This window comes from Squalius cephalus (assembly GCF_949319135.1).
Source record: "Squalius cephalus genome assembly, chromosome: 4".
In the NCBI taxonomy this organism is placed as follows: Eukaryota; Metazoa; Chordata; class Actinopteri; order Cypriniformes; family Leuciscidae; genus Squalius; species Squalius cephalus.
Genome location: NC_137125.1, coordinates 47,574,223 through 47,590,827, shown reverse-complemented (window position 1 = coordinate 47,590,827; position 16,605 = coordinate 47,574,223). Strand labels below are relative to the sequence as shown.

The 16,605-nt window shown below is 37.3% G+C and overlaps 1 protein-coding gene and 2 long non-coding RNA genes across 3 annotated transcripts in view; 2 read left to right on the top strand and 1 right to left on the bottom strand.

Annotated features, from left to right (window-relative positions):
• stab2 (stabilin 2) overlaps positions 1-9,024 on the top strand; it is a 30,696-nt gene extending 21,672 nt beyond the window's left edge. The window contains exons 49-68 of the mRNA XM_079868495.1: positions 70-210; positions 352-411; positions 610-786; positions 929-1,018; positions 1,127-1,273; positions 2,156-2,215; positions 3,125-3,248; positions 3,430-3,579; positions 3,666-3,770; positions 3,888-3,995; positions 4,084-4,277; positions 4,382-4,523; positions 5,484-5,617; positions 5,709-5,874; positions 5,967-6,073; positions 6,298-6,414; positions 6,580-6,729; positions 6,822-7,070; positions 7,627-7,740; positions 8,365-9,024. Coding sequence (XP_079724621.1) covers positions 70-210; positions 352-411; positions 610-786; positions 929-1,018; positions 1,127-1,273; positions 2,156-2,215; positions 3,125-3,248; positions 3,430-3,579; positions 3,666-3,770; positions 3,888-3,995; positions 4,084-4,277; positions 4,382-4,523; positions 5,484-5,617; positions 5,709-5,874; positions 5,967-6,073; positions 6,298-6,414; positions 6,580-6,729; positions 6,822-7,070; positions 7,627-7,740; positions 8,365-8,424 — 2,595 coding nt within the window. The 3' untranslated portion in view covers positions 8,425-9,024. The remainder of the gene's footprint in view (positions 1-69; positions 211-351; positions 412-609; positions 787-928; positions 1,019-1,126; positions 1,274-2,155; positions 2,216-3,124; positions 3,249-3,429; positions 3,580-3,665; positions 3,771-3,887; positions 3,996-4,083; positions 4,278-4,381; positions 4,524-5,483; positions 5,618-5,708; positions 5,875-5,966; positions 6,074-6,297; positions 6,415-6,579; positions 6,730-6,821; positions 7,071-7,626; positions 7,741-8,364) is intronic.
• A 715-nt stretch (positions 9,025-9,739) lies between these two features.
• On the top strand, positions 9,740-12,871 carry LOC307157090. Its single transcript, XR_013820858.1, has 4 exons — positions 9,740-9,803; positions 10,787-10,888; positions 12,230-12,313; positions 12,812-12,871. It is a non-coding gene; the product is annotated as an uncharacterized lncRNA (long non-coding RNA).
• Positions 12,248-16,520, bottom strand: LOC307157089. The gene is made up of 6 exons (XR_013820857.1): positions 16,437-16,520; positions 13,522-13,589; positions 13,286-13,417; positions 13,049-13,212; positions 12,801-12,964; positions 12,248-12,303 (listed from the first exon to the last, which is right to left on the bottom strand). It is a non-coding gene; the product is annotated as an uncharacterized lncRNA (long non-coding RNA).
• Between the last annotated feature and the right edge of the window lie 85 nt (positions 16,521-16,605).

Below are 16,605 nucleotides of genomic sequence, written 5' to 3'. Positions count from 1 at the left end.
AGTGTACCTGATGCACACTCAGTATGATGACTGCATAAGATATATATTTAACTTATTATTTGTTTTCAGGACACTATTTACATCAATAACAAAGCCAAGGTGGTATTCAGTGATCTCGAAAGTAGCAATGGGATTTTCCATGAGATTGATAGTGTCCTAGTGCCTCCCAGTTTCCAGATTATGAGAGACAGGGATCAAGACAACTCACCGGTATGTCCCCACAGAATAACTTTGACAATATTCATAATTTATTTTTTGATTCATGCCAGTGAATAAGCAAGCATAAAATAATGAAATAATAATGATAGATTTTTATTGTCATTTTCCTTTTTTTTTTTTTTTTCCTGAAAGCGTAACCTCTCAGAAGTGGTCAATATCCATGGCTTCAAGACATTCTACAAGCTTCTCGAGGTAAAATAACCAAAAATATCTATTTTTTTCTTCTTTTCTTTTTTTTCTTCTTTTCTAAATGCTCTCCAGTCTACACAAAACATCCTTTGTATGCCTTTTTTGGAATATTATATTACATGAATTGTTATTTTTAAGAAGAACCCTGTATTTTCTAATGAAATCCACCAAAGTTTTATATAAAGCTTTGTTTGTTTAAAGGACACAGATACATTGAAGTTGGTGATGGACCCACTTCATCAGCCTGTCACCCTGTTCATGCCCACGGACACTGCAATGGCCGCCCTGGCCCAAGAGCAGAAAGATTACCTGTATGCGATGCATAACCGTGATCAGCTTGCTGAGTATCTTAGATACCACATCCTGCGTGACACAAAGGTTGGTCTCTATCCAGTCAGTGCATTTAATTTTTTTTGGCAAGGCCATGGCGGTACAAGACTAACTCAACATTACAGGAAATTCAGTGTTGACTCACTAATGCATCATTTAAATGTATTACAATTTATTGTGTGTCCACTAGCTCCTGCCGGCAAAGCTCATGCATGCCAGCTCTTTAAAAACACAACAGGGCTCAGATCTGTCAGTGGCCTGCATGGGGGAAGAGCATATAGTGAGTACCTTTTGAGATAAAAAGATTTGCCTTGGGTATTCACATTTCTATTTTAGTTTATTTATTTTTAATTAACCATGCATCATGTTGTGTATATTTATTATTCAGGGGGAGCTTTATGTGAACGATAAAAGCTGTCGGATAGTAAAGAGAAACATTGATTTCAATGGAGGCATGATTTATGGCATTAACTGTCTGCTGAATCCTCCAAGCCTTGGGGGGCGCTGTGATTATAAGCACACACTTGATTTCACTGTGAGTCCTAAAAAAGTTCAAATTATTTTTATTGTTTACATCTAACAACATTGGCTGCATTTAACTCCACTTTTAGACATGCACTCGCAAACATACGGAGCCCGGGAAGTCACCTGTGTGAGAAAAAAATAAAATAAATCTGTGGTGACGGTTTTGCAATCCGTACTCACAAATTTTTAAACTGTTCCCTTGGTTTAACAAATCGTGCCCACAGATGAATACACCATACCCACGAGTTCCTAATCCGCGCTGACAGATTTGTAAACTGTGCCTTCAGTTTTTGCAATCTGTACACACAAATTCATAAACCGTGCCCACGCTTTCGCAATCCGTTCCCACGGGTTTGTAAATTGTACTCACAGATTTGTGGCCCCTTCCCCAGTCTGTGCCGGCTGTCCTGGCATTTAATTTACCCCCAACCACATAATACTTTTAGCTACAATACCTTAAGATGACCTTTTTTACACAGTTTCCTTTTCAATTGTGTAATTTGTTTTATTTTCTCCAACAGCCTAAGCATACATACAGGCCAATATGGTGCATAAAACAAATTCATAAGGGACAATAAACGTAAATAATAAAATCAGCTCCACAGCGGATTCCAAATGATCAAGGGCGTTAGGGCGTTACATTTAAACACATTGCAAGAGTTCCGCCAGTATTGGTCACTCGTGCAACGTGAGCAATGACATACATACGAGTGATCGAGATGTAGGGAAGTTAACAAGCGAGAGCATAGAAAATGGACTTAAATTCAGCCATCGTAGTGCATTGTATGATTTGCATAATATGTACTGTGCAATTTGCATCAATGCTAAAGTGATCAGTTCAAATCAATCTACCTTTTTGGTTTCTTGAAAAACTTTTTTTTTTTTTTTTTAGTTGGCTTGCAGGTATTGTGTTCGCAGTCGCTCGGAGTGCCCACTTGGAACCAAGCCACAGGTAATTTTCATCTTCATCTGAAGCTAAACCTTAAATTAGTATAATATTAAGAATATGTTTACCATAATGGTAAACCATAATTTACCATATACGGTATCTAGTCAGCTCTTATTAGTTGTCATGGATTTAGGACATACTGAAGGGCTAGTCCCATGTTTTTTTAAAAAGCCAATAGCCTTTAGTTTTGTCACAACTATGATCCATGATTTGCTACTATCGGACACAGGTGGGATTGGGGGAGGGACATTCTCAGTCTGGAGAGCGTTTTTTTTTTTTTTTTAAAGACTAAAATTAGATATTTTTTTACTAAACTAAAAATCATGAGTAATCAGTGTTTTTGTCTCATAAGACTGGCCATTATAAATGGATATACACTACCAGTTAAAAGTATGGCGTCAGTAAGATACATTTCTTCTATTCAGAAAAGGATGCATTAAATTGATCAGTGACAGTAAAGAAAAGACATTTATGTTTTTTTTACAATGTTTATAATGTTACAAAATATTTCTGCTTCAAATGAATGCTGTTATTTTGGACTTTCTATTCATCAAAGAATCGTGAAAAAAAAAATGCATTACCACAAAAATATTAAGAAGCACAACTGTTTTCAGCATTGATAATAATATGATGTTTCTTGAGCAGCAAATCAGCATATTAGAATGATTTCTGATGGATCATGTGACACTGAAGACTGCAGTAATGATGCTGAATATTCAGCTTTGCCATCACAGGCATAAATTACATATTAAAATAAATGAAATAGAAAGCAGTTCATAATGTTTCACAATATTACCGTTTTTACTGTACTTTTTAGTGAATGTGGCTTTTGTGAACATAAGAGACAAAAATCAAATTCAGTTAATCAGATAATGCTTTTTTAAATCCAGTTCAATTGTGCTTTCAATCTAGGGGGAACAAAAGTGTGTCCTTCCAGATGTTTTGATGTCTAGGTATCCAGGATGTCAGTCAACATGTAGAATGTTCGTATGGAAGCCTAAGTGCTGTACAGGGTACTACGGCAGGGACTGTCTTGGTAAGCAGCGTCTCACTGTACTATTCACAGTAAATTGTTGTCATATATCCCAGTTCGATTGCTATATGCAGATTTTACATCTCAAAAACCTAATTTTAACCGGGTGTGTAGACTTTTTCTAGCCACTGTATTTAGAAAAACAGTTATTTTGCCAGTTGATGAGCATTATCCTGTTCTGTAGCATGTCCTGGGGGTCCAGGATCCCCTTGCAGTAACCATGGCAAGTGTGACGAGGATCATTTAGGCAATGGCACCTGCACTTGCGATGCTGGATTTATAGGTGTAGCCTGTGAACTTTGTGTGGATGGCCATTTTGGACCGGATTGCAAAGGTAAACTTTTTCAAAACAATTATATGTATATGTGTGTGCGTATGTATGCATGTGTGTATAGTTGGTTTCTTTCCTCTCTTCCTTAGCCTGCAACTGCACAGAACATGGTTCATGTGATGAGGGTCCTAAAGGTACCGGTTCATGTTTTTGTGAAGAGGGCTGGACTGGTCCAAAGTGTGAGAACAAATTAGGTACAGATTTTCTCATTACTCTTTTTGTTTTTGGGTTATATAACAGACTATAGAAAGACAAGCATTACTTTATACTGGCAAGTCCAGTTCACTCTGCATGTATTTCTGACGTTACAGCTGATGGTCCTGTTTGCAATCCGGCTTGCCATGAGAAGGGCGTCTGCATGGAGAATAATACCTGTGTCTGTAAACCCTTCTATGAAGGAGATGGTATCACCTGTACAGGTACATACATGATGATCTCAATAGCAATAGGAATAGTGATGATAAAACAAGAGTAGAAACTGTCCACTAACTTCTATCTGTTCTGCAGTGGCCAATATGTGCAAGTACTGGAACGGCGGCTGTTCTAAGGATGCTAAGTGCAGTCAGAAGGGGGAGAAGGTCAGCTGCACGTGTTTCAAAGGTTACTCCGGCGATGGGTTTGTGTGCACACCCGTTGACCCCTGTGCGGATGGTGAAAATGGCGGTTGTCACGAACACGCTATCTGCACCATGACCGGAGCTGTAAGCAGACCTTTCTCTTTCATTATAGCTCTTTAAACTGAATGTGGTCTTTATAAGTGAGGTTTACACATCCATAAGCGTATGTAATGCGTGTTGGTTACTAGGGCAAGAGGAAATGTGAGTGTAAAGACAACTACATCGGCGATGGGATTGATTGCGAAGCAAAGCTGTTGCCAGTCAATCGTTGTCTACAAGATAACGGACAGTGCGAATCAAATGCTAAGTGCACGGACCTGCACTATGAGGGTGTGTATTCTGCATATAACTCCTGCTTTTATAAAAGTTACTTTATTTTTTCATTTAAAAAAATAAATTAAAAAAGTAATTCATTCATATGATGGCAAAGCTTAATTTTAAGCATTATTGCTTTATTCATAAAGCAATTTTTATTACATATATGCTTTATTCCCCCATTGCTTCAGTCTTCAGTGTCACATGACCCCTTAGAAATCATTCTAATACGCTGATTTGGGAATAATATTATTGTTTTTACTGCTTAATATTTTTGTGGAACCTGTGATACACTACCATTCAAATGTTTGGGAGTTTTAAGAAATGAATACTTTTATTTACCTAGGATGCTTTAAATTGATCAAAAGTGACAGTAAAGATATTTATGATTTTACAGAAGATTTCTATTTCAAATAAATGCTGTTCTTAATCAAAGATCTTGAAAAAAATATTTAATGGTTTGTACAAAAAATATTAAGCAACAAAAACTTTTCAACATTGATAATAATAATCATTATTATTTAATCAATCAATTAATTTGTCTTTAATTTATTCATTACCTGAAATTAAATGTAATACATTTGAAAATAATAATACAATTTTAAAATAGTAATTTTTAATAAAAGCTTTTTCAATACTGAATGAAATATTTATAATCAACAATTCTCTTCTGTATAAAAACCTGTATACCATATTCTCGACAAAGAATACATGCAGTGATGTCCATCTATGAAATTAGCCTAAACAAAGTACCTTATGTTTGTGGAATAGACTTAACTGGGATTGTAGACTTTTTCAAGCCACTGTATTTAGAAAACAGTTATTTTGCCTGTTGAAGAACATTATCCTGTTCTCCAGCATGTCCTGGGGGCCCAGGATGCAGTAACCATGGCAAGTGTGATGATAATGCCTGTTGTCTATCTAGGCAGCTCACTAGGTTTTGAAACAAAGTTAACGACTTTTTCCTTTGTTTAGATAAAACATTAGGGGTTTTCCATTATCGTCCCTCAAAGGAAGTATACAAACTCAACTACACAATGGCGCAGGAGGCCTGCAAAGAGGCAGGAGGAACTATCGCTACCTACACACAGCTGTTATATGCCCAGCAGGTGCCGCTCCTAAAGTAACACAAACATTTTAGGCTGCTGTACATTTATCTGAATGTTAATGTGTGTCTTTTCTCTTACGCTTGTCCTGCAGGCAGGTTATAACATGTGCGCAGCAGGCTGGCTTGACAAAGCGAGGGTAGCGTATCCCATGAGCTTCTCTAACCCAAAATGTGGCTTTGGACATGTGGGTATTGTGGACTACGGCATTCGCAATAACCTGAGTGAGACGTGGGACACGTTCTGCTATAGAGTGAGAGGTAAAAGTCCTCATGGGATATTTGTGAAGCTGTTCTATCAGTGTATACAGGCAGGGACAAGCTTGGGTTTAGACTGATTGTGTGTGTTTCAGATGTGAAGTGCGAGTGTAAAACTGGCTACATTGGTGACGGATACTCCTGTACAGGAAACTTGCTGCAGGTTCTCTCAGCCAGACCAACCCTGTCTAACTTCATGTCTGTGAGTAGAGCTTCAGCTATTGACAGAATTACCGGCGATCGTTTTGACTTGAAAAAAAAACAACTAATTTTTGCTGTAATGGACTTACAATGGAAGTCGATGGGGCAAAGCTTTCTCGAGGGTTGAAATGTGAACCTTGTTTTTTTTTGTTAAATCATAGAAATGATTTATTTATGGGCATGGTGAATCTTCTAGGATGTATCTGACTGCTCTGTCTTTTTCAGCAAATCCTGAATTATTCAACTTCTGCATCAGGAAAAAAGTTTGTGAATCGCCTAAGTAATATTACTGTCCAGTCCACTCTGTTTGTACCTGATAATGATGGCCTCTATACCAACCAGGTGACTCACACATGCTTATACTTTTAATTTTTGTTGCCATTTGTTGTAAATTTAAAGTTAAATGTAAAATAAACTTTGTACAAAAAATGTAATGTAAATGTAAAAATGTCAACTCTAAAATTTTCTGCCAACCCTCTTGGTTAATGTCCCTTATGTGTTCAACAGACTTTGAGCGGCAGAGACATAGAGCACCATCTACTGGATGGGAGGGCTTTGGTACTGCAGGCACTTATTAACATCACTCATGTCCGAACACGACTGGGACAAAGCCTGACCATCACCAGCATCCCGGATCTGCAGAACCCTCAAGTAATGGTGAGGATATATAAGTTACTTCATTACTTAATTTGAGTTATATGGACACACTCTCTTTGATCTGCTTGTCATCACTCTCTTGCCTTCTTTAGACCTCCTCAGGATACATCAATGATCGTTATGTCATAGACTCTGACATTTTTGCATCCAATGGAGTCATCCATGTTCTCCAGGGCCCATTAAAAGCACCTCCCCCTCCACCTCCATCCATCCACCCGGCCCATAAGGCTGGGATGGGCATCGGCGTCCTGGGGCTCATCATCCTCATCGTAGCAGCTGGATTTGTGGGATACAATTTCTACACACATAAAACAAAGCCATTCCAGTTCCACTACTTCAAGGTAATCCTTGTTTATGCATCTTGTTTGTGTTCACGTCTATATATTAGGGCTGTCAAAGTTAACTATTTATGGAAAAAAATAAATCGCAAGGTTTAACAAAATTATTCTTCTGTAGTGATGGGAAATTCGGATAATTTTACTGACTCTCTTGTTCGATCTCATTCATCAAAACGAACGAATCTTTATTCGAGTCATTGCGTTCAAATGGCTTTAAATGTTATACTTTTAACAGCCAAATTCCCCGAACACATCCACCTTTGCCATGTTCATCATACACTGAATAAGAAATCATTATAATGCAGTCAAAAATAATTTACAGGGAACATAAATAATTACTTTACCTTCCGAGTCTTTCGTTCATTTGTCACTTGACATGCGAATGAATCATGAATCACCCATCACTATTTTTCCTGAACATTATCCACACAAATTATTTTGTGTATTAGATTAATTGCGATTAAATATTTTAATTGATTGACAGCCCTATTACATATACATCCTTTTTGTCTAAATGTGGTGTGTTTATATATAATTATTTGAATTATTATAATGTTAGGAGGATGAAGAGGAAGATGTGAACCCATCAGAATCCAGTCCAAACATCAGTAATCCTCTATATGACTCTGTACCTGCCACAAAAGAACAAACTCCGACGGTCAGTGATTCAAACGTGAGTAAAGCAGCTTTTTACCCAGAAAAAAAACAGAACCAGAAACCAAAACGTTTCCCATATGGTTCCTGTGTTTTTGGGGACAATATGAGAGTGTTCAGGAAACATTCTCTGTAGGCTAGAAAGTAGCAGGGAGTTTATTTTTATTTATTTATATATATATATATATATATATATATATATATATATATATATATATATATATATATATATCCATATCCTAAAATTAACCTATACATAACTTTCTCTAATGGTTTTTAGGTTTTATTTTTATGACCATAAACTAACCTCCCCAGAACCTTGCAGGGAGTTTGTGTGTGTGTAAAAATTCTCAAAAGAATCTATACAGAACATTCCATACTTATTTATCTATACTTGTTTTTTGTTTTTGTTTTGTTTTTTAAAAAGAACATTTACAAAACGTTCTCTAGTGGTTATTTTAAGGTTGAAAATTATGTTTCCAGAACATTTTGGGAACCAAAAATTGTTCTCTGGCTATAAGTTTATGGTTGGTTAAATGCAGGTAATTTTGATCAGGTTTTACAAGAATATACTCTTTCCTTGAATAAATGTGTTCACATTGATGTTCATTAAAAAATGGATCTGTTTCGTCTTTTGCAAAAGGGTGAAGACAAGCATCAAGTGATTTCCAGTGGATCCTATGACCTTCTACAGGACAGCTGAAATCTCAAAGCCAAACATGTGCTATGCAATTATTTAAATCTCCAGCAACAAAGCAGTCAGACATTCCTGGTGCAGTTCTCTTTGAGAACATGAGAGGACATTGTGAGTCATGGGACAGTGCTAACATAGACGATCAATCAATTCAGAAATCAGTCTGAATCTACTGAGGTTGTGTATGCATGTTTACTTTTGGATGCGAGACAGGAATTGAATGTGTAAATGTTTTGAACTTGTTTACTAGCAGTCTCTAAATTCTTTTGTACTACAGGCATTAATAATGTTCAACACACAAAGTTTTAAATAAAAAGCATAAATGAAAAAAATAAATAAAAAATTCACAAAAAAAATTCACAAATGAAATAAAACAAAAACTGTGAAGGTTCTTTCTATGTACTATTTGAAAAAAGTATTTTGGGGTTACAATCTTTGACACATGCTTAATTATCCAAGGCACCTTAAAGTACATGCACCTGAAAATCATTTTCTGTTAAGAAAAATGCTAAGAACTTACATGCTTAGGATATTGCCTGTGTGAAACGTTTGTTCAGTTTGCACTCTTGACAAAAGTTGTACACTTTTAAAATAAAAAGTGCATATTACAATAATAAAAATCTCAAAAATCATTGCCTTTTGGAATTTGAAACAGAAGCCTTGGAAGAAGGTAAGAGTATGCTTTAAGAATTGTGTGAAGATTGTCTGTTATAGGCCCTACATGATTTGCGGTGTAACTAGTGTATTTTTACCTTTCCTTTTATGACAATGCCGGACTCTTTACTCACACGTTGCTCTCTTTTCTTTCTCAAAATGCTTTAAGGGGGAAAAAAAAAAGTAAAAATACAATTTATACTTTGGGCATGTGACTGAGTTGAACACATCAGACATTGTATATGTGCGAGCTAATGTAGATAATTTACTGAAACTCTGCTGTTAGCTGGTCGAGACCTTAGTTGACAAAATCATAATTTTGTCTTCACATAAATTTAAATCTCAGTCCTCTCACCTGACTGACCACCTTGGGTTTGTCGTTTCATTTAATGATGGTGATAAGCTAATTGACCACAAGAGGGAGCTGACGACCACCTATTTGTTAATTGCCTAACGCGTGTAACATAATGAATATGGACTTTTACTTGAGTATGAAAATGTTAACGTATGTTTGTGTCGTTTCGGAATATAGTCAATGAGCCCAATTGAAGCAACTTTGAGTCGGTTGGTAGTACTATACGACTCATGGTAGAAACTTATCTGTAGTTTATCATCCGCTCCACTAGGCGACAGAAGCCGGATTCACTTTAACCCAGAGTCCATTCGAATTCGAATCAGGTGTAGTGGATTAGAACCACTAGAACCTTCAAATGCCACACACCGATCATGTCCATGTGAGTCAAGAAAGCACTACATTTCCACATAACACGTTTATCGAAAATGTGATGTGTTAAAGACATGTGTGTGTCACATTAATCGGAATGTGGTTTCACCCTCGTTAACAACCAAACTGTGTGTTTGTACCGGTTTGTACGTAGCCTAGCAGCAGTTCCTCGCTTTGAAATGTTTGATAAAGGCTGTTTCAACTCGTATTGACAGAAATTATGCCTCAAACATTTATAAAATTATAAATAAGATGCATCGTAACTATTCAAGATGAATATATCAATGTATTTATTTGGCAGGCAGAGAAAACTTGTCATTGTGCACATGTGATCTAAAGTAAGCACAAAACGCAAAAACAGTTATATTTTAATCCACTTTGTGATGCAGAGGAATGTTTTGTAAATCAAGCAATGAAAAGCTGGGTTTGGTGGGTGTGTTTACGTGCTTGTCAAACAATGTGATCGATTGCAAATCTGGCCAATGAGAGTTGAGAATGGCAACGCCTTTTGTTCCGGATTCGTTTGTTTTTCCCTAAAGGGCATGACATATTTTTTTAACCAATGACAACGCAGAAAAGAGAAAGAAGGGAGTGTTCGTTTAACAGGTCGCTTTCTCTGATCCAAAACCAGATATTTTTCTTGTCCATTTTGATATATTTTTATTTGCACATATTTGATTAAATGTATACATTTAGATAAACAATATAATGTGCTTTTTAGAATCCTCTATTATAATTTTCTTGTCACTTTTCCCCCACAATTTTGTTTGCAAAAAGTTTGCAACTTTCTGTAAATAAACAAAAAAATATAAAAGTATAAATATTTTGTCAAAGTACTACCCCCTTAATTTAAGAATTTTAGCTTTTTTTCCACCTACATTTTTTTTACCACCACAGGACAACGAGTGTCATATCATTAAAATACACAAATGTCAGTCCTCTAATATCACTGTATCATATGAAGTAACAACTGTGTTTATGTTTCCTCTACAGAATACGGGATGTGTTTGGAGCGTCCAGTCATCAGACTCGTCATCAGCTCTGGGACGTGTGGACAGACATTCACTGTAATGATGGACTTCTGCTGATGGACGGGTAAGACTTCTAATGTGTGAATGTTGTTGTTTGGCACTAAACATGTAGGTTTCCATCATTTTCTTTTTGGAGGGTCACCCCTTTACAAAGCAAATGATGGGAACTTAAATAGGTGGGGAAGGGACGAGGGGGAAATTTTTTATATAATATATTAATTTTTTTCCTCTCGTTTGTCCAAAAAGTATAACCCCTGCTGGTGACTGTGACGGAAGCTCCGGGGGGAGACCGCTCTGGTATCCCCCTCCTTTGGGCGCGCCACTCATACTCACACCACATTCACTCATATCGCGGAGATCTGGCTGGGATCAAACCAGCAACCTGTGAAACCGTGAGGCAGTGCTCTTACCTGTGAGCCACAGATCTCTTGCTGAGACATGTGCTGGAACTTATAGTTCACTGTTCACCTGAATGAGCCCTGTGATTTAAAAGCTGAACTGGGGTTTGAACCCTCATCTCTATCTCAGCCTCATCACCAGAGTGTGTGTGTGTGTGTAACCACTGCACCACTATGGCTTTCACACTCAAGGCTGGCGTTTCGGGCACTTTGTTGGTTATAGTGACATTAATTTAATGTAAACAATAGTGAGGTTTGAACCCTCACCTCTATCACAGCTTCACCACCAGCGAACGTGTGTTTAACCACTGCACCACTGTGACTTTCACACTCAAGGCTGGCCTTTCGGGCACTTTCTTGGTTATAATGACAACAATTTAATGTAAACAATAGCAGGGTTTGAACCCTCACCTCTATCTCTATCTCAGCTTCACCATCAGAGAACTTGTGTTTAACCACTGCACCACTGTAGCTTTCACACTTAAGAATGCCATTTTAGGTACTTTGTTTGATATAATGACACCGAATTAATAATAGTGGGGCTTGAACTCAGAACTCCATGTTTAAAACACATTGCTTTATCCACTGAGCCACCGATTCTAGAGGTGGTTAATGTTAATGAAAAGCAAACAATTATGTGCTGAGCCACAGAGTTTGTGACACTTGCTTTTTTTTTTTTAAGAACAGTTTCCCTATCCAGGCTTGTATTAGGAGTGTTCGACTTGAAGTGGCGCTGCACAGACTGATCGGTGAATGACATCAAAGTACTGTGAGAGCGATTAGAGAGGAGACGGCTCTGTATGCTTTCAAATCGCTCTCGCGGTGCTTTGATGTCATTCATCACTTCAAGTTGAACACACTTATTGTCTTCAGAAAAGCACATGATCCATGACAAAGTCGGAATCACCTGATCATTTCTAGCACATTCTCTGTTCATTTGTTTGAAATAAATGTTTATACAGTATATGAGCAATTTCTTAAAAATTTTTTTTTGTTTTTATTTACAGGAAAGTAGAGGACAGATGGGAAAGTAAGGGAGTGTGATCAAGATATGACCGGATTCAAACCAGTGAGGCGGCAGCTCTTAAACAGTATGTTGTGTGTGTGCTTTCAAAACACCATTTCTTTAAGCTTTTATGAATACTTTGTTTAAATCACTGGTTCAAAAGTGTGTATCAAACTGGCCAAGTCACGTGATTTCAGCATAAACTTCATTACACTTTCCACATAAACTTTTCAATGATTCACCGCTAGGTGGCGATGATCTGGTGAATCCACTAACTAGCTTCTAATATATATATAAAATATATTTCGAGTCAGTTTTATAATTTAGCTTCCGTTTTTATGACAAACGTGTGTGTAATGGAAAAATAAGAGAGTGATTTTTAAATGAAATTGGCCTGATTACCAAAGTCCTTTCAAAAACATACAAAACAAGACTTACAAATTAATAAAACAGTACAGATTATACAGACACTTCCAATTGAATGATTTGTAGATTACATGTAATAGATTACACTTTCATGAAAACACTTGCAAAAGGTGTCATGTCTGGACTGTTCTTACTTGCATTTACACATTTTGACCAGCAGGTGTCTGCAGCATGCGGTGTGTGTGAAACGCTTCAAAGAATTTTTGAAGTTTGTGTCTTCAAACAGACATTCTCCCAAGCCCTTAATGAGAAGAGGTCATGGCTGACCACCCGACACGTTTCAAGCCGTGGTACACCGTCACCAGGGCACCTGACGGTAAGAAAGACTTGTTTTTGCAGATTATGTTTTGGCAAATGAACAACCTCAGTTTAGATGAGTTTAGTTCAACCAGACATTAATAATCGATCAGAAGGTCAACTTCATGTGGTAGGATGTGCAAGGCTTCAAGCAGGACATGGTGAAGATGACCCGCTCATCCTCATGTGCGTGGACCTCCCATGATTCAGTTCTCCCGCAAGCCTGTATTTCTTGATCCTGGTCCAGTGAATATGAGGTCTCTGCAGAACAAAAGTGGGTGTTTCTAAATTTGTGGATGTTTTTAAATAATGCACTGAAAATGATACCCCTTACCTGACCTCACCCCTAAACACAACCGTCACTGTGACGTGAGCAAATCAGGTTCACGCCCTTCAGTTATGGCCTCGTCCACCGATCTGGTAACTCCCATTACTGTCCTGCAGACACCTATACTTGGGTCCTGCACTGCACATTGTTGTCTCCCTTATTTAATACATCTGACTCAAATCAGAGAACTGCATGAAATGGACTGGGTCTATCAGTTAAGAGTGACATAAAATGTACAGCACTGTGGGTTCCCAGGACTGGCGTTGAGCACTATAAACAGTCATTGTAGATCCATTCCAACTGAAGTCATCTAATAATAAAAAATAAAAAAATCAAGAGGTTATTTACCAAACGTTTAGATTGATTTTAAGCTATTGATGCTGCATTCAATGAGTAAAAACAAATGTAAATGCCCTATGTATTGTATGACAGATAATTTATCATTAGCTTTTTAATTATTTCGCCACAATTTTTGTTTATGACCTGCTTGAAGTTCATATTACTTGTGAACTAAATAGTATTGACAGACAAAAGTATTATTCTCCGTAGAAGTTCATATTTCAGGTTGATTAGTTTTAAAATGCTCTCTAAAATCACTGTTACTTTAAAATGCCAAAATATTGGTCCTATCTAAATAAATCTGAATGTCTGCTACTCAGAGTCCTCTACCTACAACAGTGTTTCTTTCAATCAAATCGATGGTTTGGACGAATCAGTTGATTGAATGAGTCACTAGCTTGTTTTGTTACTGAATGAAGGTCATTTATCGCCACCAACGAACTGACAGTCTGTCTGGAACACAGAAACGCAGAGAGACACAAACATTGAAAATTCCCACTGACTATCACTGCTTTCTGGACCCTTGAATTAACGGCTGTAATTATATAATTTATCTGCTGTGTGTAAATACATATTTCAGTGCATTTCCACCCTTAGGGGGCGATTTAAGGAATTAAGGTACATTCACACTTAAAGGTACAATATGTAACTTTTTTACTTTAAAAATAGCAAAAATCACTATATCTATGTTATATATTTTTTTTAGTTGTGTACTTACATTATCCCGACTGTTTCCAACAACTTTCAAACCAGGAGAAATTTGTAATTTAATTCGAAGACACGGCACGTTTCTTTATTTCCGTTTTGTCGCCGTCAATGGCGTCATATCCGCATTATCCCTGGTTTCCACTCATACTGCCAAAGCAACCAGAGCCCTCTGATAGTAACCAAGGCGACAGACGTGGACAACTGTGTAGTTCGTAATGTCTATCTGCACGCTGTTGTTGTTTCGTTCAAACATTATGGACCACGGCAAGCAGACTTTGGATAAAAAAGGAGAACTAAAACGAGAATCAATATCAGCGCGGTGTTTTCGAGATGCCGAGAGCTCCACGTCCGAGACTTCGACCGCTCCTACATGTACTTTATTAAACAGGTGAGCACATTTACATAAAACTAATCAATGTTATATAGTTCAACAATGATAAAATGTTAGAATATGATCTGTATGTTATTCTAATGTTGATCTAGCTTACTGCTAGTCTCATACAAACTAACACAGAATAACATACATTTCAACACATTCAAATGCAGTTTAGTGTGATAGTGTAATGTTAGACCAGGTGAAACAGCGCTGCGTTACCTCACAAGTTTAATTTGTCTAATAAACTGACCTGTGAGTAGTAAGTTAATTCTGCACTTGCGTGTAGTTCGATAGAATGAAATGTCCATATTCCTTTTATATCCGCGGGACTCGCGTCGCGTGTGGAGCTGATAGCTGTCTCTAGCAATCCCGACCTGCTTCATATCACAGTCATGATAAAAACATTGATGTATTCACTCATCCATAAACATTATTACATCGGTCGGCTTGACGTTGACGACAAGATCCATAATTCTTAGCAAATGTTGCGTCATCAAACTACGCCTTTGTTATTGTAAGAGGTTAGCGACCTCTAGCGGCGAAAAAAAAATACATGTACGTTTAAATGAATTCTATATGACAGGAAATGGGCATTCAGCTTCTGAGACCTACAGGTAAAACCCCTCTTTGCCTATAGAGCTGGTAAGTCACGCCCCTTCCGCTAACCCCACTGGACCTCTAGGTTGAAAAATCGTCAGTGCAAGTGAATGTGAGAAAATAATTATTTTCTGGTCCCGTTTGAATTTTGCCATGAATGTGAACATATGTTGTCTGTGAATTTTTAATATAATTTTTCGTGTGAAGAATGCTACAATTTAGCGGGTAGTAGTTTGATACGGTTAGACTTTGTGTGAGAGCACTTTGTGGACTACAACTCTTCGCTGCTTTCAGACGGGAATCTGAAGAAAGAACAGCCCATTTGGTTTGAATGGTGACATTTGGGTACAAAACACACAGAGGCATCTCGATCTGTCTCCATAGATTATCGCAGCATTAGCACCATGATTTGACAAGTGGAGGGAAAATGTGTTATGGGGTGACGTCACATAAGCGACATGTAGTCTTTCTCATTATGTCTTTTCCACAGCTGCTAGCCAAAGAATCATACAATATACTGTCAAACTCGTAACATGAAAAATTATATAAAAAATTCACAGACAACATATGTTCACATTCATGGCACAATTCAAACGGGACCAGAAAATAATTATTTTCTCACATTCACTTGCACTGACGATTTTTCAACCTAGAGGTCCAGCGGGGTTTTACGGATGGGCGGGACTTACTATAATAACCAACTGCCGTTTTTATAAATTAATGCAGAAACACTTATTGTCCACAAGGGGGAGCAGCTGACACACTGATCAGATCTCACTCCTGTACCTGTTATATAAATCAATAAAGAAATCTCTGGACACAATTCATAAGTTTAGCAGTAAAATCAGTCATTGGTTTATAGATTGTAGATGTCGTCATTTTGATACTTTAAAATGATTGTTCCAAATCACCAATCAAGCGCTTAAATCATCAACACAACAACACGAAACCATTGTTTACCAGTTAACAAACATGATCATATTAAATAAGTATAAACATCAACTTAAAACATAGATAACCCCACAATAATAAGAAGATCGTCTCCTATTGTGTGTGTAACGTTACACTTGTGCACGTGCCGTTGTGTTCAACACATTTTATCTGTCTTACCGATCTGTCTTAATAAAAAGGTTTTACGGCATCAGTTGAGAGTGGATCTGGATCATTTACCGAAACTGCCAAATTCACGTTGTTTTGCTGGTCGAGACCTCGATAAAATCGTAGATTCAAATCTAAGTCCTCTCGCTCTCGCCTACGACAGGCTAGTAACGTTACCTCGAGTTTTTTGTTTGATGAACAAACACTA